This window comes from Ostrinia furnacalis, unplaced genomic scaffold (genome assembly GCF_004193835.3).
Source record: "Ostrinia furnacalis isolate ACB-3 unplaced genomic scaffold, ASM419383v2 OfSCF2054, whole genome shotgun sequence".
Lineage (NCBI taxonomy): Eukaryota > Metazoa > Arthropoda > Insecta > Lepidoptera > Crambidae > Ostrinia > Ostrinia furnacalis.
In genome coordinates this window covers 877,759-904,967 of record NW_021132293.1, presented here as the reverse complement: position 1 = coordinate 904,967, position 27,209 = coordinate 877,759, and the positions used below count along the sequence as shown (strand labels likewise).

General features: G+C 35.2%; 3 protein-coding genes across 5 annotated transcripts; 2 read left to right on the top strand and 1 right to left on the bottom strand.

Annotated features, from left to right (window-relative positions):
- The first annotated feature begins 1,741 nt into the window (after window positions 1–1,741).
- On the top strand, window positions 1,742–4,879 carry eIF4A (eukaryotic translation initiation factor 4A). Of its 2 annotated transcripts, XR_003656024.1 has the most exons (8): window positions 1,742–1,972; window positions 2,378–2,747; window positions 2,852–3,066; window positions 3,278–3,425; window positions 3,514–3,645; window positions 3,805–4,028; window positions 4,136–4,340; window positions 4,797–4,879. XR_003656024.1 is itself a non-coding variant. In XM_028306898.1 (7 exons), exons 1-7 carry the CDS (start codon window positions 1,947–1,949, stop codon window positions 4,278–4,280), a joined length of 1,260 nt encoding a protein of 419 aa, XP_028162699.1. In that variant the 5' UTR covers window positions 1,742–1,946; the 3' UTR covers window positions 4,281–4,698. The 2 variants fall into 2 exon arrangements, 1 of the variants encoding a protein (XP_028162699.1); XM_028306898.1 differs by lacking the exon at window positions 4,797–4,879 and having other exon boundaries at window positions 4,136–4,698.
- A 6,273-nt stretch (window positions 4,880–11,152) lies between these two features.
- Window positions 11,153–17,434, bottom strand: LOC114354571 (uncharacterized). 2 transcript variants are annotated; one of them, XM_028307017.1, is made up of 2 exons: window positions 17,242–17,434; window positions 11,153–12,961 (listed from the first exon to the last, which is right to left on the bottom strand). In XM_028307017.1, the coding sequence occupies exons 1-2, from the start codon at window positions 17,324–17,326 to the stop codon at window positions 11,667–11,669; spliced, it is 1,380 nt and encodes a 459-aa protein (XP_028162818.1). In that variant the 5' UTR covers window positions 17,327–17,434; the 3' UTR covers window positions 11,153–11,666. The 2 variants fall into 2 exon arrangements, with proteins under 2 accessions (XP_028162818.1, XP_028162819.1); XM_028307018.1 differs by lacking the exon at window positions 17,242–17,434 and adding an exon at window positions 13,164–13,341.
- A 2,648-nt stretch (window positions 17,435–20,082) lies between these two features.
- LOC114354576 (activating signal cointegrator 1 complex subunit 1) lies at window positions 20,083–24,757 on the top strand. The gene is made up of 7 exons (XM_028307024.1): window positions 20,083–20,260; window positions 20,531–20,633; window positions 20,834–20,966; window positions 21,128–21,256; window positions 23,316–23,476; window positions 23,975–24,147; window positions 24,423–24,757. Exons 1-7 carry the CDS (start codon window positions 20,149–20,151, stop codon window positions 24,707–24,709), a joined length of 1,098 nt encoding a protein of 365 aa, XP_028162825.1. The 5' UTR covers window positions 20,083–20,148; the 3' UTR covers window positions 24,710–24,757.
- The last annotated feature ends 2,452 nt before the right edge of the window (window positions 24,758–27,209 follow it).

The window sequence follows — 27,209 nt, the reverse complement described above, 5'->3', positions numbered from 1 at the left end:
AAATTAAAATCGGATCCAACTATCGGCCAACTAAAAATCGGTGGTCTGCACCTAGTCTTAAAAAACCAGGAATACCACAATTTCATTAAATTTTAAAATTATTTGACTCTTTGCTTACCAATCACTTCACACACACATACATTATAATCAGTGTGGCGGAAAGTACCTGGATGCGGGCAGCCCAGAACCCGTCTTTATTGAAATCCTTGGCGTAGGCCTATTTCCGATAGTGAAAGTCATATTTTTACTGACAGCAGTGTTTTGGAATTTTTGATCTAGTTCTTTATTTAATTTGCGAGAATTTGTTGTAGTTTTGTTTTTTTTAATGATAATAATTTACGAAATAAAAAGATTTTCCAGTCAAATATGTTCAATTCCGCGTATCTACTGAAATTTGTTTGCTTTTATAAAAAAATATTAAAAACTATAATATGAATAGTTTTTAACAAAATAACCACATTTTCATTAGCAAAGACCCAAAGGATGCTAAAATTCTAGTTAGAACATAACTTAGTTTGGTGAATGTTGAAATACAGTAGCGGCGTAAGGGGGGGGCGGTGGGGGCGGTCCGCCCCGGGTGCCAAGCATCAGGGGGTGACACAAGTCGCGCAGATTAGTACTCACTGGTACATCTGTATGGCAAATCTGCGGTCTATGTCTTGCTTAATACGATATGATATGAATCGGTAGGTAACTCCGAAATCCTGGGGGGTACCTGGGGGTGCCTTANGTACTCACTGGTACATCTGTATGGCAAATCTGCGGTCTATGTCTTGCTTAATACGATATGATATGAATCGGTAGGTAACTCCGAAATCCTGGGGGGTACCTGGGGGTGCCTTAGGACTTATGACGGGGGGGGGGGGGTGCCCGCCCCGGGTGCCAACCCATGCTACGCCGCCACTGTTGAAATAATCAGTTTTTGTCTCTCCTGTAAAAAGTGGTGTGAGCCACTTACGCGGTATTTACAAGTGCTACTTGGACTATCCCCAACGATATGGTGGTGAATTTTAAAAAAAAAATCGGTTATCTTGGAATGCAGTTCTCTTTCTTTTTAAAAAATAAAGAAATGTTTTCTTTGAGTAAAATGTTCTATCCACAGTATTAAAAATACTTTCCCTCCAGCCGGGCTAGGATGCGCGCCGTGATAAAATCTTATCGATGATTTTAGACGACAAACGTATGGGCTTATCGTGAAAAATCTATAAAATAGCGCGATAAATGCTTAAATATCCTAGGCCTACAGGTGGTATTACAAAATTCCACCCTGTTTACCTACCATTAAAAAACATTTTCTCTAATTTCTATTGATTTCATACAAAATCATTTAATTTTTCTCTTGTGACGACAGAAAGCAATGGGTATTTCGCCAAAAATGGTCAATTTTGCCTAATTTCCTTGGCACGAATTTTATTTTTGTTTTTAACTATTTTTAGTTTCCCATTGCATTAAGTAGTAAAAACTAAGCTAATATATCTAGAAGGGGTGTCATAATTCCNTTCTCTAATTTCTATTGATTTCATACAAAATCATTTAATTTTTCTCTTGTGACGACAGAAAGCAATCTGTTTCCATGACAAAATATTATTATTATGTAGCTCATCCTTATAAATAGTTAGGCACTACTTTTAAAAAATAGCCAATAGCTCTTTTGGATATTTTGGTGAAACGTGCCTTAGTAATACCAACATTACAATTCGAAAAAATCATTGTGACGTACTTCCGATGTTTGATTTCCCAATAATTTAGTATTACTCACGTTCTTGTGATACAAAACGCTTACAAAATTCTAAGCATTTTTAAAAATCGTATAAAAATATAGTTTATTTTTATAAAATCCATTGCCTTGTTTAAGTAACAATTTTATATATCAATATAAAAAAAGCTTTTGCTAAACTCAACTTGACCTTGCCAGTTCTTTTCCGTTCAGCTACCGCGATTGGAACATGTCTTTTTCATCACCTGAAAGAAGGTAAGTCTAGTTTGGTGGTAATTTAGTGCTTGTTTTATGAAAGATCATGTAAACATTTGTAAATTTTCATGGGGAAAATCAGCGGTGGGCTAAATACTACATATTTTTTGTTTTATTTGCCGACTTCACTCTCGCCTATCTGTCGCCGATTGCCAACATGGCGCTGGCAGAAATTTAGATGTTCGGCTAAACGCACGTGTTATATTTTCTATGTAATAAAACCATTGATTTTGAAACTTGAGCTTAGAAATTAACTGAGGTTAAATCAAATGGTGTAACTCGCGGCGTTTAGCTCAAATCTTGAAATGAATAATACCATCACTTTGACAGAAGCCAATAATGATTTCCAAGACTCATGTATGAGACATGATTCATGTTGTATGAAACGCTCTATTAAATTCACAGATCAGAAGATTGGCCGGAGGACTCCAAAAATGGGCCAAAGGATCAAGGGAGTTACGAGTCAGCCCCGGGCTTGGAGGGAGCCCTGGATACGAACTGGCATCAAGTCGTGGAGAGCTTCGACGATATGAACTTGAAAGAAGAATTGCTGAGAGGAATTTATGCCTATGGTTTCGAAAAGCCATCGGCTATTCAACAACGCGCCATTATGCCGTGCATCCAAGGACGCGATGTTATAGCCCAAGCCCAGTCTGGAACTGGCAAAACTGCGACATTCTCTATTTCAATTCTTCAACAAATTGACACAAGTATCCGTGAATGCCAAGCTCTAATCTTGGCCCCAACCAGAGAGTTGGCTCAACAGATTCAAAAGGTATGTTTCAGTGTAAAAAATACCATGCATTTGTTAGTGTAGTAGTGCAAACATAGAAATCTTTTGTATATTGAGTGGTGATTAATTTTGCTTTTATATTTTAGGTCGTGATAGCCCTTGGTGACCATCTGAATGCTAAATGCCATGCGTGTATTGGTGGCACGAATGTGCGCGAAGATATGCGCCAGCTGGAGAGTGGGGTTCATGTGGTGGTGGGAACCCCTGGCCGCGTGTACGACATGATCACCCGCCGCGCTCTTCGTGCTAACACTATCAAGCTCTTTGTTCTTGATGAGGCTGACGAAATGTTGTCTAGAGGGTGAGTCACTCAAACATGTTATTTTTTACTTCAAACCTTCTTTACGTACTCATTGAAAAGTGGAAGCTTGAATTCATTAACACCAAAAGTTGAGGCAATTAATATTGTGGTCCCTTGAAGCATTCAAATGTATTAGCTTTCATTCATGTTTAAGCATGGTATTTTTTAAAGTCAATGCTATTGTTTAATGACATTTATTATTGCTTTTCAGATTCAAAGATCAAATTCACGATGTGTTCAAGATGTTGTCAGCTGATGTACAGGTCATTCTGTTGTCTGCTACTATGCCTGATGATGTTTTAGAAGTCTCCCGCTGTTTTATGAGGGATCCGGTGCGCATTCTTGTGCAGAAGGAAGAGGTAATTACACTTTTTCTTAATTTACTCAATTTTTTTTGGTAATCAGTTAATTTCACAATTTATTTACGACTGTTTTGTTTGATTACAGCTTACCCTGGAAGGTATTAAACAATTTTTCATCGCCATTGAGGTGGAGGAATGGAAACTGGACACCCTGTGTGACTTGTATGACACACTCTCCATTGCTCAAGCTGTAATCTTCTGCAATACTCGCCGCAAGGTAATAAAAACAATAATATTATACTTCTAGTTTCACCTCATTGAATGTTCAAAGTATTGAGTACTGTCCAAAAGTACTAAGTAACACTACATTACTCTTTATACCTAGTTAATTAATGAAAATTAAAGCAATTTGTAATTTAATGCTAATCTTTTTTAGGTCGACTGGCTGACTGAGTCCATGCAAGTGCGTGACTTCACTGTGTCTGCTATGCACGGTGATATGGACCAGCGTGAGCGCGAGGTGATCATGAGACAGTTCCGTACAGGATCCTCTCGTGTTCTCATTACCACTGACTTGCTGGCTCGAGGCATTGATGTTCAACAAGTTTCTTGTGTCATCAACTATGATCTGCCTACAAACCGTGAAAATTACATTCATCGGTAAGCATTGTCTAAGCTTATAATCTATTTTATTAGAATCTACCATGCTCTTTTCAAATGTTTTATTCATTTATGGTTTGATTGAAAAAATTTTTGTTCTATTCCAGAATTGGCAGAGGTGGCCGTTTCGGTCGTAAGGGAATTGCTATCAACTTTGTTACTGAAGCTGACAAGCGAGCACTGAAGGATATTGAGGACTTTTACCACACTACTATCACGGAAATGCCCAGTGATGTGGCCAACCTCATCTGAGGTGTCAGCGCTTTTCCCGTTTATACTTTGTGTCCTGCGTTCTATTGCGATATTGATAAGGTGTGAGTATTAGGAGGAATCTCCTAATTACTGCTGTGCCGACTTTTTTTATTGGAACTCCTTTAATTTGGACCGATATATTTTGTTTTAGTTTAATTAATGAATACATTATACTATAATAGACGTATCAATATAAGTTTAATATACATAGGTAGGAATAAGACCGGCCCGGCCGGATGGCCCCCGTTCCGCGTAGGCCTCTCTGCCGCTTGCAGAGAGGTCTCATCGGGTACTGGAGAGGCTATTTCAATCACAAAAGTACTAGACGGAAACAATGTATTGTAACTCTTTTTCCAGTTGTACATAATATGGTAACTGTTTTTGTAATACGGTAAATAAATATAATTATATATCCCAATTGTATTGTTATTATGTTGATGTGTAGCGCTCCACTCCCGATCGGAACCTTAATTTTTCTGAATTATTGTATTGAATTGTGTAAATTTTGTTTTACAGAAGATCTACCTACTGAGCCTGTTGAAACGCACTATGGACACAACTATGTGGAAATAATAAATCAAAATTTCCTCAATAAGTTATTACTTTCTTTTGACAGGTCCTTACTGTATCCTGTATCCATAATATCCATTGCTTTTGCATTTTAATTTTGAACAATGTTTTCTACATGGTTTTTCTGTTCATTTCGAATTATTTATATTTTTGGAATAAATTTTGTTTCAAAACATTTTAGCGACTTTTGAGGAGTTTGAATTAAGGTTCCTATTTCTTGAGGCTTTTTATGGAACAATTAAACCAATATGGTACCGCGCTAACATGAAGTGCATTAGCCTATCAAACAGATATTAATCGATCTTTAGTACAGCCTAGCTAGCTAGACACGGGGGTGGGTTGGCTAGACGGCGGCAGGGCAGGGGGGGTGACGCCTCTCGCCAGACTGACGGGCGTTTACTCCACCAAGCCAGCCGCCGATCGATACTGCTATCACAATACCACAGATAATATAATACGCAGATTTCGTTAGTGCATAGTTACTTAACCATAGCTAGATTTTTTACAATGGATATTGCAAATCAGACAAATTACACGTTTATTACACCCGTATTAGTTATACGAGCATTGAACAGATTACCTAATACCCCAGTTCTACTAATCGTAAGATAGGAGAGTAGAAAACAATTACGCGCTCTGTTAACATAACAAATTCATAAAATAACAACTCTTACAACAAACTTTGGGACTGCCTTCATAAAACAACAACTCTTTTACAACACAAACTTTGGGACTGCCATGTAACTTTTTATAACAAATCTAGCTTTCCGCCCGCGTGGAATTTTGTCTGTCATAGAAAAATCCCTGTCCCTGTTTCAAAAACCGGGATAAAAACTATCCTGTCCTCTCCCGGGACTCGTACTATTAATAAAATATGCCAAATTTCATCAAAATCGGTTCAGTGGTTTAGGCGTGAAAGCAAGACAGACTAGAGTTACTTTCGCATTTATAATATTAGCATAGATATAATTATGTGGAAAGGTTGTTTTTTTTGTTGTCCGAGGAACGCGGGATCGATCCCCGCACTTGAACTAACTATAGTGGGGCGAACCCACTTGTCGTGACGCTCGTAACAAGCATATTATTATATTGCTTAAGGCCTATTCAAACCTGAGCGATATTCGCTGCCGCTGTGGGTAGAGGTACATACCGCGCGGGTTTAGCTCAGGTATTTTTTAGTATCAAGTACCGCGGCTAGAGCGACCTGAGCGCATACCCACTGGGTTTTCTCTGCCGCAGACGGTAGCAAATACCGCTTAGGTCTGAACAGTATTATTACCGCATACCCACTGTGTTTTCTCTGCCGCAGACGGTAGCGAATACCGCTTAGGTCTGAATAGGCCTTTATGGGACTTATAGTAATTTATATTATTTACAATTTTTTTTTAATGACTCACAAACCGGCATAAAAACTATCCTATATTCTCCACACGTATCCTTTCCTGGGTCATCTCAATAAATTGGTATGTATGTATTGGTATACAAATTCATCAAAATCGGTTCAGTGATTTAGTGAAAGATCGAATTGTGCGCACTACATAATACAACCCGTTCGCGCTAAGTTTGCCGGTCCGTGGAATGCGCGTCCCCAATTAGTAAGTGATTAAACGCAATTAATGTGTCTTATTACACCCAAATACACAATTTTTGTCAATAATAATAAAATAAAAAATATTTTAAATATAGTTTGTTAAAGTTATAGACGCTACCCTTCGAGTGACGTGATATCGCCAGCGGCAAACTTTAAGCGAACGGATAGTACCTAAAATACTGTCTCTCGCCTCGCCCGAATTTCTAGAATTTTGTCCCAGTGCAAATTGCAATGGCAACCGCCACTTGAATACCATGTTGCCACCACAATGACATGTTGCCTTGCCTGGTGCGCGCGGAGGTTGCACGAGAGTGTGGACACGCTCTTCAAACTTCTATAAACTTCTTCAAAGATTCCATTGAACGAAACGCCGAAGCTTCTTCAGTGATGAAGGCTAGGTAAGTTTCTATTTTTAACTTTGATTCCTAATTTATCTGCCGTTTTGCGTACCGGACTACTAAGCCAAAGGTCGCAGGTTCGATACCCGCACCATAGTTTAATGAGTAGGTACTACAAACATGGGTTTATTTATTCCCATTGCCGCTAAAAAATATACAGGGTGGCCAAAACAGTGAGATCTAAAAGAAAAATTTAGATTCCTTACATCAAGGTGTACCTAAATCACCCCCATGTANATTTTCGGATAGATCCAGTTAATTCTGTAACCTATTACTGATACCGTTTGAAAGAGCTCGTGAAGCACTTTTAGGTTCAATAACCATTTTTTCGATATCTTGTATAGTTTAGAAATAATCGAGTGAGATCACTTATCGTTTCCACCCTGTATAGCTTAAGGCCTATTCAAACCTGAGCGATATTCGCTGCCGCTGTGGGTAGAGGTACAACCGCGCGGGTTTAGCTCGGGTATTTAGTATCAAGTACCGCGGCTAGAGCGACCTGAGCGTATACCCACTGGGTTTTTTCTGCCGCAGACGGTAGCAAATACCGCTTATGTCTGAACAGTATTATTACCGCAAACAATGGTATGGCTCAAACCGGCATAAAAACTATCCTATATTCTCCACATAGGTCCATGCTCCACACGTATCCTTTCCTGGGTCATCTCAATAAATTGGTAAGTATGTAAATATGTATTGGTATACAAATTCATCGAAATCGGTTCAGTGATTTAGTGAAAGATCGAATTGTGCGCACTACGGCACTACATAATTATAATACAACCCGTTCGCGCTAAGTTTGCCGGTCCGTGGAATGCGCGTCCCCTCGTCTAACCGCGATTAAACGCAATTAGTAAGTGATTAAACGCAATTAATGTGTCTTATTATACCCAAATACACAATTTTTGTCAATAATAATAAAATAAAAAATATTTTAAATATAGTTTCTTAAAGTTATAGACGCTACCCTTCGAGTGACGTGATATCGCCAGCGGCAAACTTTAAGCGAACGGATAGTACCTACAATACTGTCTCTCGCCTCGCCCGAATTTCTAGAATTTTGTCCGAGTGCAAATTGCAATGGCAACCGCTACTTGAATACCATGTTACCACCACAATGACATGTTGCCTTGCCTGGTGCGCGCGGAGGTTGCACGAGAGTGTGGACACGCTCTTCGAACTTCTACAGGGTGGAATTTCGGAAATCTTTAAATGCAGTTCTTTTTCTTTTAAAAAATGAAGGAATGTTTTCTTTGAGTAAAATATTCTATTTACAGTATTAAGGGTACTTTCCCTTCAGGTGGCATTACAAAATTCCACCCTGTATAAACTTCTTCAAAGATTCCATTGAACGAAACGCCGAAGCTTCTTCAGTGATGAAGGCTAACGGGACTATTCCCACCTCTCGTTCCCACCATGCAACTCCTGTGTAGCCAGGATCTACAGCTTGACCGCCACAAAAACCCAACCAATGAAGGTCAAGTTTGTCCCGGGGCACAGTCAGTGCCGGATTAGCCACGTAGCAAGAGTAGCAAATGCTACGGGCCCCGCGAATTTGGGGGCCCCGCGCTCCAAAGCCTGTCTGACCGAAATAAAAAAAGATTAATTTAGATAGGAGCGTAAAATATTTTGCATTAGGATATGCTTTACTTTCACTTGAAAATCTAAAACTCGATATCATCACGTTAAATCATAAAAATAAGTAAGTAGGTATTTTACGAACTTTTTAACCGGAATGTTCTCTAATAGGCCAGTAGAATTAAACACAAAAATGAATTAAATCTGAAACAATTCCTACTAAAGATTTTAGTGCTTTAATGGCTTCATTACTTGCCCATAAAGACTCTCCTAGGTTTTCGACTTCGACAGAGTTGTGCTTAAGTGGTGGGGGCCCCCGAAAGGGGCGCTTTTTCGGTTTTCCGGTTATACTGCGTAAATGACTTACCCTATCGAAAAGTGGTCTTTCTGACGGTTGAAGGGCATTTAATCCTGCATTAAATAAGACCAAATATACAGTGTGTCCGGGCTTGTAGTGATCAAACTTTAAGGGGGAAAACTAGGGATAATTTTATCGATAAAAGTAGTTCAAATTTGGGGCTTGACCCATTTATCGCAAAATTACAGGGATTTAAGTTTTTAATNTTAAAATTTATTAATTCAGTCACGATCCAATCTACTATAGTTGGTTGATTTGTTATAAAATATAGATTCATTTTATGAGTGAATATAGCTAACCTTTTTAATCGATTATTATATCGATCATGTTTCGAGATTATTGAAAGCTAGTGACGGTAGATTAAGAGCAAGGTGTTTTAGAGTCTCAAGTAAAAAAGCGGTTAATTAAAAAATGAGGTTTACTATTATTTAACAAAAAACGTATGACAAAAGATCATTTTACAAACAACTTTTGAAAAACTAATCATTTTAAAAAACTTTTAATAAATAATTCTTTAGAATTGTGTTTTCCAAACTTAGAAATTGCCTTGCGCATTTACATGTCTCTCATGATCACTAACTGCAGTGGCGAACGTTCTTTTTCAACATTAAAACGTATTAAAAATGAATCAAAGAACACGATGGGACAAGAACGTCTTAATCATCTTACTTTGTTGAATATAGAGCATGATTTGCTTAAAGAAGTTGATATTGAAAGTGTTATCTCTAAATTTTCCCACATTAAATGAAGAAAAGTTCATTTGTAACAGTTTTGTTTCATTTAATACCCTAAACTTGAGAACCTAAAGCAAACCAAGGGCACAGAATACAAGGGCCCCTTGATAGAAATTTGCTACAGGCCCCGCGCTGGCTTAATCCGGCACTGGGCACAGTATGTTATGAGACTGTATAATCGGACATTCTCATTTATTTGATGAACCGTATAGAGCTCAGTTATACAAACATGATAGTAAAACTCCCGTTTGAAAATTCCAAGTAGTTTTCGCGGTATAAAAATTCAAAGTTACCTATTTTTTTACTTAAAAGTTATGCAAAAATATTCTCACTCGTTAACTAATAACATTTAATTCAGAATTGTTATAATACTTCATAGAGCTCTTAAAACTACACGTAATAAGCGTATTAAGTGCTTCGTAAACGCATTCAGTTGATTAGGAAAAATGATTTTAGTTATTTTTGTTTTTATTTCTTTTCTCAATTATACCTTAATATATGCAAACATTTTTAATTGCAAGATATAGTCTGATATTTAATCTAATGGTATAAAAACAATCAGCTTTAAATTCCGTGATATATTCCAGTCGAAAAAAATAAATCTGAAAAAAGTCAACCCAAAAAAAAGATAAAAATGTTTTAAGCCTACTGTCATAAAATTTTAAAATGTCACAAAATTAACTCTATCTCCCTCCTAAACTAAGTATACATGGGGGTGATTTAGGTACACCTTGATGTAAGAAATCTAAATTTTTCTTTTAGGCCTCACTGTTTTGGCCAGTGGCGGCGTAAGGCGTAGGCGACACTTTTGATTAAGTTTTTCTACGGTATTATTTGTAGTTTCTGCTATTGTAATAGCAAAAACAAATAAAACGTTTGATTAACTTTCCCATAAAAATAGTTTTATACATATAAATATAAAAAAACATGTGTTCGCCTGCCTGGACACAGAAAATTTACTGTTTCGGCGAAATACCCGGAAACTGATGATTAGGCTGAAGGTGGAAGGGAACTTCAACTACAAAGGATTCTATGGTTTCCTACCTCCAAATGCCGGAATACAGTAATGCTATTAACATGATTGTTATAGTGACAGACTTAGGAAAATAGAGAGAAAATAGAGAGCCAGAAGGTGATTATTTTTTTCAAACATCTGCAATTTATAACAAATTGTCGAAAAAAATAAATCTGAAAAAAGTCAACCCAAAAAAAAGATAAAAATGTTTAAAGCCTACTAGGTCATAAAATTTTAAAATGTCACAAAATTAACTCTATCTCCCTCCTAAACTAAGTATACATGGGTTTCCTATGTATTACTTTTCTCTATGTACATGGGGGTGATTTAGGTACACCTTGATATAAGGAATCTAAATTTTTCTTTTAGGCCTCACTGTTTTGGCCACCCTGTATATTAATGGAAATGTTTTTATCACATTTATTTTTTGGCCACCATAGCCAGTTAGAAGAAGCTTGGCTCTCTATTCTTGGAATCATTTTTCACATGGAAATGTTTTGGTGGGTTAACGATATCTGGTGGTTAACCCATTATAGTACAAAGTTTGGCACTAGATGGCGCATTTAAGGATATTTAAATAAAATTACTATTTAAAATGTACTATTAATATTTTTTGACTAAGGAAGGTGTAGAATTAAAAGCTCTACATGAGATCTTGGGCCTTGTTGGCACCATTTTACATGAAAATCTTTTTGGTGGGATATCAGATGCCTGGTGGTAGGTACCCATCATAGTACAATGGTATCTATTACTTATTTTATTGCTGTCACTAGTTTTACATGTGGTAACTATTGTAATTTAATAAAGTACTATAAAAAACTGTACTACCAAACAGAATAAAAAAAGCTGAATGTAATGGCTAGGATAAACTTTTAATACCATAAAACGATTTAACACAACAATGAATATAATAGAAATTACTACACACATAGACAACAATGCAATGTCATAATATCTACAGGCACAATTACAATTTTTAAATCATGTTAGTTTGTAACACATTTTTTACATTAATCTTACACTATAAAAAGTATTGTATAATATACTTATAACTCTTATAGCTGCCTTTAGTAAAATAATATCACACTTTTGGTAAAGTTCATTTTAATTAAAAAATAATGGAATGTTACTTTCAGTATATATCATAAAAATGCAAATAATAATATCAGTAACAAGACTGAAATTGGAAAAAATATGTATACAGTCATCCGTGGATGGCATATAGATACTAAAATGGAAGATTCATCATCATTCTTCAACCCATCTTTGGTAGGGACTTCAACAATAACTAATTCATCACTAAATAATCCAACATCAAATTCACATTCAGTTCTGTTTACACATATCTTAGAGTCAGACATATTTATGTATTGAAATGTTGGCTTGTATATGTCAAAAATTGCATGAATATCATTCATTACAATATCATTATCACTATAAAATATATAATAGTAATAACCATCTTCTAAAACTTGATGTGTTACTTTTAGGGTTGTAGTTTTTTCTAAATATTTTGTGCTATTGCACTGTATGGAGTAGGGAAAGTAATTGTTCATCAACATGTTATCATGGTAGCATTCATGCAAGCTGTTTTCAAAACTTGATATTGCACTCTCCTGTGGTGTATTAACAGTATTATTAAAAGCATTTCCTCCATGGTTAACTCCAGCATCTAGTACAGTGTTTGGGTTATGTAATGTTGATCTTTTTACATCTCTTCTTTTCCGCTTCCTGTCCTCAGAAGTTATGTTTACTTCCAAATCCTGGAATTTATCCATTATGTCAATATTCAATTTTGGTGCTTCATCTAACATTCCATTATCAATAATATTATTTTCTATTCTAATATTAGGCTCATTACTTGAATTGTTAAAACCATCATTTTCTTTGACTGGTTTTATAATTTTATCAGACACATTTTCTTGTTTTACATGAGGATTTTCAAGTGTCACTAAAACATGTTTGTTTTCTATAAATGAAGGGGATTTCTTATAACCATTTCCTTCTAATATTCCACAGGTATCAAGTATTTTTTCTCCTTTCACAACAAGTATTTTAGAACCTTCATGTCGGGAACATGCTTTAAGTTCTACAGTTGCACCTTTGAACAAATAAAATCCCCAATATTCTAAAGTGTCATCAGGCAATGTCATAGACTTTCTTAGCCTAATATGTTTCTTCCTATCTGATAATTCAGGTCTCCCTCTCATTTGGAATGCATTGAAAGAAGTATTCATTTTCAAGGAATGTTTAGCACAAAATATCGACGACTGCCCTTTGTGTATTTGTATCACATCAGAGTCGGATATCTTATACAGTACATCTGCATACTTAATATTCCGTAAATACAAGGGCAGAACAATAAGTATTGTAGGCATTATTGTTGTTAAAATGCAGAATGTAACTACTCTCCGGGATCCTCGCATTTTAGTTCCATCTGTAACAGAAAATGATAATTAGATTAAGTTTGTTTGGGTAGCTTCATGCAACTGTTTGATGTGTATTTTAAAAGTATGCATTACACCTAATACTTTAAGTTTATATTAGGAATTTATTGAAAAGACAGGAATCTCTAATTTTAAGAGTATCTAATTCTATCCTATACTTTTTAAGATTGGTGTAACACCAAATTCACTTACGTATTTTATGTGCGTAACATAACTAAGGGTTTACATGGCGGAAGGCAAATGCAAGTTGTGTTAGCTTACGGGAGATGAATCACATCACGTGCATATTTACTTAGAACTAAACAAACATTTTTACAAAAACTTCTTCATCTTCAAGATTTGTTTGCTTGCTTTGACATTTGTTTGACAAGTTTTCGCAGAGTAGATTTTTTCACTCGTTCCTACTGGAACTGGCTAAGATAAAAAAACTATGCTGCCTAATCATTCGTAAACGTAATCTTCACACGGCTTTTTCTTTCGTTAGGCCCACTTGTAAACATCCGTTTTTTCGCCGGACTACAGCCCGATTTTTTCGCCGGATTTAGCGGTGGTGCAATGGTGTATGGCACATAGCACGTATGGTTTATAAAGAACGTGGGCACCAGTGTGCACATGCTTCGGACATAGGTCCGGCCCGGCTAGAAAATTTTCAACAAACAAAACAAAGGATAATATTAATATCCGTTTTTTGATGGTCCGTCGACCAGTGAAAAACGGACATCTACAAACGGCATAAAGTCCTCTGTTTTTATAAAGTAATATTAAGTAAAAGTTTATTAGGTACGGTTTCTAAGGACCCACAGAGCACGTAATGGGGACCTATCTGTAGTGACCTGTAGGCCTAGGATGCGTGCCGCGATAAGTTTTTATCGTGCCATTTTATCGATTAAATGCGATAAGCCCATACATTTTATGGTCTAAAATCTTCGATAGGATTTATCACGGTGTAGGGATTGCAACCCGGCCCGCTCCGGGCCGGGTTGCAATCCCTCCTCCCCCTCCCAGGGCCCGGCCGGGCCCGGTACCCTTTTAGGCACCCACCGGGCCCGGCCATTCTTACCGGGCCCGGTCACCGGACCCGGTAGGTGAAACAATTTGTCTTATTTATACCAAATCTACCAAAGTTTATTTATCTATCAAAGTTGTTATGACTTTTTCTAAATCTCCAAAGTTTATCTATCTATCAAAGTTGTTTTGTTTGGTATTCCGTTCATGTAAAATACTCAATTCTGTATTAAGTGTGATTTTATGACTTGAGTATTGAGTCATTGTCTTTTTCCATTCTTATACAACGTGCTCCTGACAATATCCTGTAACCCTAGGATATTAAGATCAAAAATTCATCATTCATCAATTTTTTTTTTACTTATTTTTTCATATTAAAATAATTCCCTCTCTTCTGCCTCACCATATTCCGTTACACGGGGACGACTTTCCCAATCATGCGCCGTCATCTGATTCTACCTTGAACGCATAAAATAATTCGCCATAGTTAAATAACCATGTAAAACCGTGGATTTTTACTTAATAATGACCCATCAGTTAATTGAAGGTTCAAGCCAATCACTGTTTCTTCTTAAAAATTGGGGAAGAGATAGATGACAATTTGTCCATTGTCCATTAAAAGATTAGTAACTACAAAAATTCCGGCAAAACTTTTTTAACTTAACACTGTTTTCTTCTGTCAAATGTACCATTTTCTGCAAAAGGTGATTATAAAGTTCCTCACTGTCTATCAAAGGTTCAAACGTATTTCTTAAGACTAGGAACAAATCTATATTATTCACAATAGCTTCCATTGTAATTACATGTTAAAAAGGCATTTAAAGTTGAATTTTACTGGTGACGTTACACAGCCCAAACTAAATTAAAAAAAAAAATAAACAATCCTTATCTGTTTTTTACCCCCACCCCTGACCATTATCTGCTTATTCGCAAAACACGTTAATTACGAGGTATATATAACTTCATTGTTGTTTTAAAGTCATTTGTGCTGATAGGAAAGAAAGGGTTTGAATAGATAACAATGTCACCTAACGATAAAATCACTTTCTAGTACCGTAATCGACGCTTTTTCTAAAAAAAGGACCAAAATACAATTACAAGAAGAGTCAATTTTAAATTTTTTTCGGAATCGTTTAACAGGCCAAGTTGCAGTTTGGAGCAGCTGGAAATAGCTTAGAATATTAGTAAATAATGCAGTTATACCGACCTAGGTTGTTTCAAGTCACGATCTAGCAGGTCTTCGGAGAAAATTAGTACTTTATGTCTCGTTTCATACAAAAAAAAACACAAATTATTATTTTTTTTAACTAAAGTATCAGGTTTAGAGAAAAATGTGATATAACATGTCGTGATGAGTGAGCAAAGGACTATCGATTGGCAATTTATAAAATTCGATTTTCCGGAAAAAATCCCTATGTCCACTTTATAGCAATTTCGATCCACTGTGCGACCCACGGGTGGGGGAAGGAGAAAGCAACCGAGATGGTGTTCACACTATCACGTCTTAGTCTTGACNTTCTTCATCATCATCATCATTTCAGCCACAGGACGTCCACTGCTGAACATAGGCATCCCCCAATGCTTTCCATGTTGATCGATTGGTAGCGGCCTGCGTCCAGCGCTTCCCTGCTACCTTTACGATGTCGTCGGTCCACCTTGTAGGTGGACGTCCCACGCTGCGTTTTCCGGTACGCGGCCTCCATTCCAGAACCTTTCTGCCCCATCGGCCGTCAGTTCTGCGTACTATGTGCCCTGAGCCCCGATTACGGTAATTTTTAACGTCAACAATCCAGACACGCTTCTCGATTCTGCGATACGATTGGTCGTTCAACAGCGTACGTCAGCTGTTTTGACCAATCGTATCGCAGAATCAGAAACGCGTCTGGATTGTAGACGTTAAAAGTTACCGTAATCGGGGCTCTGCCCATTGCCACTTCAGCTTGCTAATACGTCGGGTTAAGATGTCAGCGACTTTGGTTCGTTTACGGATCTCCTCATTTCTGATTCGATCTCGCAAATCTCGGTATCAAAGTTGTTATGACTTTTTCTAAATCTAACAAAGTTTATCTATCTATCAAAGTTGTTTTGTTTGGTATTTTAAGCTGCGTTATTTGTATAAACTTATAAAAAAGGAATAATTACTAATACTAATGTTACTTTTCCGTTCATGTAAAGTACTCAATTCTGTATTAAGTGTGATTTTATGACTTAGGTATTGAGTCATTGTCTTTTTCCATTCATATACAACGTGCTCCTGATAATATCCTGTAACCCTAGGATATTAAGATAAAAAATTCATCATTCATCAATTTTTTTTTACTTATTTTTTCATATTAAAATAATTCCCTCTCTTCTGCCTCACCATATTCCGTTACGCGGGGTCGACTTTCCCAATCATGCGCCGTCATTTGATTCTACCTTGAACGCATAAAATAATTCGCCATAGTTAAATAACCATGTAAAACCGTGTATTTTTACTTAAATAAATAAATTATTTACATTACTTTAATAAAGATAAATAACTTATCAATAAATTATGTACCTACTTAAAGACTGCATGAAAGAACTGGGTGTCAATTTTGGAACAAACTAATAATAAGATTGATATAAGTATCTTCGAAAATATGCGATTAGGAACACAATCTTGTTCTTAAGACATTTTAACTAGTTTTTATTCTTAGCATAGCCTTAAAGTTGCGGGCAATTAAAAGGAACACGTATAGAAAATTTTCATAAAATACTTTAAAGTTTTCATTGGTAACACACAACCCGGCCGGGTCCGCCGGGCCCGGCCGGGTTGGCGACGAATGCAACCGGGCCCGGCCGGGTTGAGTAACATACCGGGTTGCAATCTCTATCACGGTGTCATCGTGGTGTCATCCTATCCCGAATGGTCATTTAAACATTGGACTTATTTTTTAGATTTTAGGTGAGATTTTTGCATAAGATTTCTATGCGGAATTTTGTCCAAGTCGAAACGCTAGCCCGCACACCGAAGTATGGGCGACGCACGGGTGGGGGAAGGAGAAAGCAACCGAGATGGTGTTCACACTATCACGTCTTAGTCTTGACCAATTTCCTACATAATATGGTATTTGCACCATTATAAACAGGGGCTCGAAACAAAATATGAGGTCGAGGTCGACCCTGTCAAGGTGCGCATCGGAGCCATGATCGGCGCCACACTCGTAGCTACCACATCCTAGTTTGTTCTGATTTTGAAGTTAGATCAACACAACAACTAAAATAGGTCATAATAACTTACCGTTTTCTTTATTTTGAACGAATGTATATTGGTAATTTGTACTATAATAAGTACTTGTAGACCTCCGAAAATCTGGTTTACTCATTTTTCTAATTTAAGTTAGCACTTTTTATTTAAAATAAATCATACACTAACAACAACGTAGGTATTATGAATGAATGTAACTAATAATAAGGTAACGAACCAGTTATGTTATTGAACATTTAAGATAAGCTTATCTCACATATCAGTTAGTTGAGAACTATTTACTTAATAATACTGAACAAAAAATTTAAAACTGTTTCGATTTACGTAACTAAAGGTAGTTGCGCTGCACTGCAAAATTTATTTACCCAGAAAATTATCAGTAACTGGCTCTAAAAATTAATTATCTTAGGTATATAAATATTGGTGTACTGGTGTAAGTACTGTGCAGAAATCACTTCACTACGGCAATTCTTGTAGTTTAAGCTCAGCACGTTTTTTGCCCTACAAATTGCGTACAAAATAATATTGAATGTTTTTGTTGATTGCAGGGCAATACACGCGCTGGAGACCCGGCTTTATTTGATCAGTCAACAATAGTTTTAACTTTTACAGTGAACTTTTCTTCAAAATTATTAATTCATCGAACTAATCATTGCACCTCACTATTATCACTAGTGACGTTACTTGGCCATAAAAATATTTTTGCCGTAATAATTATTACCAAAAAACTTTTGGACGAAGCTGAAAGCAAGAGAAAGGTCCTGAGCCCCGATTACGGTAATTTTTAACGTCTCCAATCCAGACGCGCTTCATCGATTCTGCGATACGATTGGTACGGCTTTCAGCTCCTTGAAAAAAATCGATTTGCCTAAGGCGGGATTCGGACCCAGACATAAAGTTAATATTAACTTTATGGACCCAGAGCCCCGATTACGGTAATATTTAGCGTCTACAATCCAGACACGCTTCTTCGATTCTGCGATGCGATTGGTCAAAACAGTCAGCTGTCAGTCAACGTCAGCTCATATCAGTCAGTTGAGAACTACATATTTACTTAATAATACTGAACAAAAAATACCGTTTCGATTTACGTAACTAGGTAGGTAGTTGCGCTGCACTGCAAAATTTATTTACCCAGAAAATTATCAGTAACTGGCTCTAAAAATAAATTATCTTAGGTATATAAATATTGGTGTACTGGTGTAAGTACTGTGCAGAAATCACTTCACTACGGCAATTCTTGTACTGTTTAAGCTCAGCGCGTTTTTTGTTTGTACTTTTAACGTTTCCAATCCAGACGCGCTTCATCGATTCTGCGATACGATTGGTCAGCGCAATGATCAAAACAGCGTACGTCAGCTGTTTTGACCAACAGACGTCAGCTGTTTTGAAACGTTAAAAGTTACCGTAATCGGGGCTCTGGGTTCGAATCCCGCCTTAGGCAAAACGATTTTTTCAAGGAGCTGAAAGCCGTATGTAAAAAAATATTAAGACTGGGATACAACCCAGTCTTAATATTTTTTTACATACGGCTTATCGTAATGGCCTTTTCCTGCAAAAGAAAAAAAAGCGACATACCAGATTGACCACAGATATGGATAGATGCAGCATGTGTCAAAAATTGTATGAAGCCGAGCGTGCCACTTTTTAAACGTCATTAGTGTCATTTTAGCGAATTTTAGTGATTGCCGCAACGTAAAAGTAATCGTATCATCGTACTGCATTCGCAAAGTCATCGAATGATATCGTGTGACTCGATTCGAAAATTAATTAATCCCGATAAAACTGATATTTTGTTAAATTTATAGCTAGTCAGTCAGACTAGTAGTAGATTGAAGTGAATTAAAATAATTGGGTATTTGACACCATTCGCCAATAATTCTAAACCACAACTTTTTAAAAAAGACACTTGTTTCTGGTCTTAAAAACTTAAATATTTTTTAATTACCTGTAAATTACGATTTTTGGTTGCATTATAATTGAAAAAAGTAGTTTCATTGAGTTGATAAAATTGTGACGTCACATGCTAGTATTGCCGTACAAAATCTATGGGAGAGTGTCGTTTTGACAGTTTTAAAAAGTACGTCAATTGATTGGTGGTGTCAAATACCCTATTGTGTAGTGGTAGACGTTATTCTACAATTCTCAACCGACATTATTAATTTGCAAATAATATTTTTGTTGTGCCTAATGTTTGTGAAAGTAATGATCGTTATTCCATTATGTTAAATAGTACTACTAGTAATTCAATACTTTTAAATATCCTTGTAAATAAATGACCTAGTTTCATAAAATAAAGACTATTTACTCAAGTTTTTTATTTTTAATAAATGTAAAAATGCGTAGTTTTGCCAATACGTTTTCTTTCATAAAGCTAAGTCAGGTACCTAGTTTTGAAGATATTTCTAAACGACAAAATCTCGGCCGTCGTATACATAGACTAGTAATAGTGTATACTGCGATCACTGACCTAACTTCTTGATTTGTATATTTCGACGTTATACATTGCACTCTGTCTTCCGCGATCACTGATCTAACTTGTTTTATAATTCTTCTACTTCTACTTTATTCTAATTAATTACATATTTGTTACTCGTTGCTGTTAATTACAATTCTCAATCCGTAAATAATTTCTTCTCTCTACCGTGTTCGTACTACTGTCCTCGTAAAATCATCGTATCCGATTGTTGTAATCGGATTACATGAACATCACTCGACCATGTATGTCCATTTGGACATATCGGAATGGCACGCTTTGACTAGCAACTTGCTGTATCTACTCTAATCCATATCTGTGAGATTGACAGACATCAATGACAGATGACAACTTTTTGCGACTTCGTATTACGTCACTGTCACTGTCACTGACTGTCACTGGGATTCCCGTGGCGTATTCCAGCTTATTCTTCGTTTCCAATTTTTGAAAATTTCAATTAAACTATGACTGACATCCTAAAACCTGATTTGCTATGGATAGAAGGAAGGTGTTACCGAATAAATGATTCCAATACCGAATTAACATCTTTTCAAGAACACGATTTGTATGAAAATGGTTTGTTGTTTACTTGCTGATTGTTTTTCATAATTCATTTAATCCTAAATAAGATAGGTAGTGTCCGTAGATTTATCCCGATTCATCTTTAATTGGAGCATAAAAGTGCTTTCGGTTGGAACTATATACCTAATAGTTTTTTTCTTACACCAAATCTAGACTAGATATAGGTAGGTACGTAGATATAGTAATAATTAAAGTAGGTAAAATCAAAAGATCTATTTTACTACCGTGAAGCAGGTCTTTTAAAATATTTCTAATTATTTTCAGATGTACCATATGATGATGTGAATGATGCTGATGACGATGATGACAATTTTGATGTTGTGTTATTAGATAACAGCCGATTTACTACAAGTTTTCATGTATCTAAGTAAGTTATTATATTAAATGTGATGAAAAATATTTAAAAAAATTATACTTGCTTAACCCGACCAAATTTTCATTATCATTAATAAGTAAATTTTACAAATTACTATGTTTATGTAGTTACCTTTTTTGTTATGATAATGTATTTAGATGCTGCAATAATATTGTGTTTGAAGTCTTAGACGTAGTCCTTGCTTATTTCAGGCATTATATCGGCGCAATAATTGGCAAAAAAGGGGCAGTAAAATGTAGAGTTGAAAGAGACACAAAAACTGACATTAAAATACCTAAACAGGGCCAAACTGGAGATATCGTCATATTTGGGTCAAGTGCATCGGTATTTATTAATTACACTCCTTTTTTACATTTATTAGTTCATATTAAATTAATTAACCCATTTTTATGACTTAATAATGCATTATTTTTACTGACAATTTTATTTTGAACTTTATAATAATAAGTTTTATTTGCTACAAACAACTTAATTTTTTTTTTCAGAGTGTAAAAGCAGCTAGACGCAGAATAAATATTATAGTGATGTCTTCAAGAATGAAACAGAGACCTACACATTTTATATCTATACCAATGAATAGTCCAGATATAATGAATAACTTTGAAACTTTTAAGGTATAGATCACGGTATAGGTATAGGCACATCAAGCTTAACATTATACTTTATTTCTGTGGCATCTTGTTGGAAATACATAGATGCTATTTTACCTGAAAATATACAGTGTGAGTCACGTTAAAGTGTACATATGAAAATAGATGAAACTAGACCTATTTTTATCGACAAAAAAGAGGTCAAAAAATTTTTGAGTATTTTTTTTTAATTTTTTATAGATTTTTTTTCTTTCAATTACTTATTGTAAAGAAAACGTAATAACTTTTAAACTAAGCGGTATATCCTGATAAAATAAAAACTGTAATAATGCTAAATAACAGACGATACTAAAAAAATACATACAATGCACAAAAAATGCCAACAAGTAATAAAAAATGATACTTTTTGAAAAAAATCTGCTTAAAAATTCGTGTTTTTTTGGTTATTTGATAAATTTCTCCAAAAAATGCCCCTATAACAGGTGGTTTTTATTGTTGTGTATTATTCTCTATCGTATTACCTTTGTAAAACCAAAAATTGCATGTCTCTATCCCTATCACAACATTGGCTATGATAGTTTGAACAAAGGCCTACCACAACATTATTCTCCTCTACAGGTAGGGACAATTTTAATTTTAACTAAAATGCTTATTTTACTTCGAAATCTTTTGATTTTACTTGAAATCTAACTTGTCTTTATCAAAATTACAAATCTAGAGCCATTTTCAGTTTCGTTGTTAACGAAGCGTTGAATGGCGCGCCCGGAGAGGCTTAGTTCAAACGATCATAGCAAATGTTGTGATAGGGATAGAGACATGCAATTTTTGGTTTTACAAAGGTAATACAATAGAAAATAATACACAACAATAAAAACCACCTGTTATAGGGGCATTTTTTGGAGAAATTTATCAAATAACCAAAAAAACACGAATTTTTGTTTTCATTTCTTCCATTTTTGCTAGTATCACTTTCAAGTCCATTTCTACTATTTGGTAGATTTATTTTGTTCCTGGCAATAGTTTTGCTGTGGCAACACTGACCCTGTGACAGTCGGCCGGAAATCGTTCACCGCTCTTTATTTTGTTTGGGGCTAAGTGGGTAGTTTTCAAGTGATTTTTATGTCACTGTGTTGTTGGATGATTTCTCAAATATTTCACACGCGGAATTTTCTCGTTTGCGCCTGATATTCAGCGAAGATAACACTTGTGGTTAAAGTTACACCAGTTAACTATAGTTTTCAGTGGTATACGACACTAATCGCGCACTTTAGCACTGTGTATTTACGATTGTAATCAGGAACCTCAATTTACGTTGTGAACTGTTTGACAGCCGGAAACTATATCTATACCTTTTTTATTATGATAATGTATTTAGATGCTGCAATAATATTGTGTTTGAAGTCTTAGACATAGTCCTTGCTTATTTCAGGCATTATATCGGCGCAATAATTGGCAAAAAAGGGGCAGTAAAATGTAGAGTTGAAAGAGACACAAAAACTGACATTAAAATACCTAAACAGGGCCAAACTGGAGATATCGTCATATTTGGGTCAAGTGCATCGGTATTTATTAATTACACTCCTTTTTTACATTTAATAGTTCATATTAAATTAATTAACCCATTTTTATGACTTAATAATGCATTATTTTTACTGACAATTTTATTTTAAACTTTATAATAATAAGTTTTATTTGCTACAAACAACTTAATTTTTTTTTTATTTTCAGAGTGTAAAAGCAGCTAGACGCAGAATAAATATTATAGTGATGTCTTCAAGAATGAAACAGAGACCTACACATTTTATATCTATACCAATGAATAGTCCAGATATAATGAATAACTTTGAAACTTTTAAGGTATAATGTAGATCACGGTATAGGTATAGGCACATCAAGCTTAACATTATACTTTATTTCTGTGACATCTTGTTGTAAATACATAGGTGCTATTTTACCTGAAATACTTAATTATTTTATGTACAGTACAGTACTAATTTTACTTTTTGCTTACTGTAAATTGTATGTCATGATCACTTTGTTATCCCTATTTGCTAATGTTATATGTATACTATTTTTCGTTCAGAACAATGTACTTCGTGATTGTCCAGGAAGAGGATTGGATGAATCACTATTTATTAAACCCAACAAATTACATCTTACATTGGGAGTTATGTGTTTGATGGACAATGAGGAAAGACTTTTGGCATCAAAATTGTTGACTGAAGCTAAAGAGAAAATTATTTTGTAAGTATGTAAGAAGTACGTAAGTGTAATGAAACACTTATTAGAACTCAAAATTACTTGAAATGTTGCATTAAAATAGTCTAAGTTAGTAATAATAACACTGGAAGCGTGGTCAAGGCGTGAGCGAGACAGACAGATCAATGTGCGAGCGCGTACGAGTACTCTACTGAATGAACGAGCAGCGGAGTGGCCCAGCTGTGACGCGTAAAATAGGGACTAAAGAAAATTTAATAAAAAAATTAACTATATAAAAATTTTAAATTTTTTTTTACTTTATCTTTTTCACACATTACTACATAACCTGTTAAAATTTTTCCGGTGATAAAAAAGTAGTGGTGTATTATCCCATCAAACCCTCTTTTCCAATTTTTTTTTAACCTTTTATTCTCATTTTTTTAATGTATGACCACTGAGCAGTTCCACACGCCACTAAGTGAGAATATAGAGCTACTTTTTATGAAAAAAGTGGCTCTATATTTTATCCATATTTAATTTCAGACCTATGCTGGAGGATTATTTACCTTTTAAAATTAGACTAAAGGGTCTGTCATACATGAACGACGACCCGCGAGAAATCGATGTGCTGTACGGTCGCGTGCAGGAAGAGGGAGCCAGCACTGGTCTCATTCAGAAGTTGGCCGATAGCTTAGTCAGTCACTTTTATAAAGCAGGTGAGTTATAGATTTTTGTATGTAATATAATAAAAACTCATGGTGGTCATGTTAACTCATGTTAGCTACCTTTTCGGACACAGATATAGTAACATCTAAAAATATGGAGATGTGGATTACACTAGTCTTTCATTGCTTGAATTTTTGTATCTCATTTTGAGTACTGTACTCAATATGTCTGTATCTTCTTTTGATTAAAAGAACCACACCGAAAAAAATGTGAGAAATGAATCAAGCCGTATTAAATTCAGTAAAATAACTTTTACTTTTTCCAGGTTACATGGAAAAAGATCACGGTAGAGATAATGTGAAACTGCACGTAACTTTAATAAACTCTAAATACAGAAGTCGGGCGGCGCAAGGTGGAGAAGATTCGCTCTCATCTACTTCTAGAAACTCGAGGCAACCGCGAGTAACGTTTGATGGCTCTGAGATTCTGCGAAAATACGCAGATTACGATTTCGGCGTCATAGAATTCAAAGAAATTCATCTCTCACAACGCCATTCGATAGGCAACGACGGGTTTTACCAACCTACTTGTGTTATTTGTTGCAGTACGTAATTACGATGTTATATTTTGTTATTTATTTATAATAAATGTTGAAAATAATAACATTACATTTTATTTATCTCTATTTGTTAGTACCTCCTAGCTAAAGTTTAAAATATTGTTTTCATGATGTAAACAGGAATTCGGCGAAATTCGTCCTTTGTATGTAGGTAGGTATTTTATGTCATTTTGTAAAAAGGAAAAGTACACAATAAAATACACAACCTCTTATAATGTACCTACCACAAACACATAAAAAAAACCACAAAGTATGGTGGAATCTAAAAATACTAATATGGAATTTAATTATATCCGGCGCGCGCGTTAATATATTGCATATTTTTTATACATAATATTATTTTTATTAGTAGATGCCTTCGTCTTGTAAAAATGTGAACACAACCATTGAGCATAAATTAATATTTATTAGGCGGTCCTCAATCGAAGGGTTAACATTCCTGTAGATTGCTTTTAACCCGGAAATAATCCTCCCGGAAAAGGAGTCCTAGTTTTCTGCAGAAAAGACTAAAGTACTTTATAAAGAACAACGTTCAAAACTAAATTAATCTCGAGTTTGAAGCTTCTGATTGGTTGAATTTTAAAATTAAGCCACAAGATGACTTGTTTGTTACCGACCTTAGTCACTTAGTTACACAAATTGTGTAAAAACATATTCTTTCGAGTCCTCCTAGTCCTGTATTGCGCGCCAACACATTTTGAAACAATGAGTTAGCGCAATTATTGTTGCCCATCACTACCTCGAGGCCATACGTTTATTTTCCTATTCCCACACCCCGGGGCATTAGAGTTCAGTCGCCACAAGCCGTTGATTGTGGCTTCTGGCCTTGATTGCCGATATAACTACGTTACACTATCACACGAGAAGTAAAAGGAAGCAAATCAATACCTATTACTTATTGGATTAGGTATCCGAAAAAGATGTTTCCCTCTACCAATAAGACAAAGAAAGCTCATGTTTCAATAGTCCATTTTTTCGAGCTAGGCCATATTTGTTTTCAATACTTTGAGTCGTGTTTGAATAATAACAAGTCTTTCTATGAATAAGCAGACTTGGGCGTACAGTCCACATCAATAGATTTCAGATAAGTTAAATTATATTGTATAATTTATAACTGTATATTTCCTAAAAATGAATATTAAAATAAAAATAAAATAAAATGTGAATTAAAACAAACTGAATTGTCTGATGAATATTTACTTTTTAACAGATTTAAGATTTTTACTGCGTAAATAAAATTATGTTCCGCATCACGTGGCACTTTAAATTCGATGGGCTTTTATTGCTTGAAGATTGCTTTATTATAAAGAAAAACATTTAAATGGCTTTATGTCTACATAATAATTAATATTATTCTTAATTTTTAAAACAGGTTTATTTAATACCAAGAAGCGATTAACTTTAAAAAACAGTATCAAACACAAAAAGTGTGGTGTCTGGTTAAATATTAATGATTAATGGTATCCTTTGGTTAAAAAAGGTGTGCGTGTACCACCAAATTAGGGAGCTCCGCGGCGGCGAACCAGAAAAGTATTGATACTTTTAATTTGCGACTACTAAACACACTATCAATATTTGATCAAATATTGATAGTGTGTTTAGTAGTAGTCGCAAATTGTACAACTTGAGTGTACCTATTGTACTTACTTTTTCAAGTAAGCATCTATGTAATATGATTGATATCAGTTTTAAGAGTTCCACTCAGCCTTTTGTAGATATCAGTATTCTACGGCTATAATCGTAACCTACAGGGTTNTCGTCAAACAACTTTGATCTGAATAATTTTGAACTTTACTGACGAACAGTTAAAGATTATTTTCTCTAACTCGAGATTATTCTGTAACATAGTTTCAAAAGGTAATATGTGATCGCGATTCGTTGAAGGAATCAATTTGAAAACTGACGAACCTTTTCATTCCGTGACTGTACTTACTTTTTCAAGTAAGCATCTATGTAATATGATTGATATCAGTTTTAAGAGTTCCACTCAGCCTTTTGTAGATATCAGTATTCTACGGCTATAATCGTAACCTACAGGGTTGCCACCGCAACTTGCCAAAACAATGAATGGATAGAAATAACAGAATTACAAAAACATGGTGCGAGTCGTTAAAATTAAAATTACTAGGTACTATGTTCATACTATCTATAATTACATTGCTACGTATTATAACTATATTATTTATTTAATTATCTAAAGGCACAACCACAATACAAAACGATTACACCACAGAATACAATTCAAAACAATTACAAAAACAACATAACTAGGTTAATATGTTTCGTAATTTTGCTATAATTGCTATCGCCGTTTTAGTTACAGTAAAATACATTTTTAATATGCATTTATGTTTTCAAAATATTTTTTTATTTTTTAACTACATTTTTTGTTCAACCACCTACTATATTGTTTTAACGATTTCAGTTGTCGAAAACCCTGTAGCTTGAATTCGTAGCTCCTTGCCCAACAGAAGTGCCGTACGCGGGGGGTTC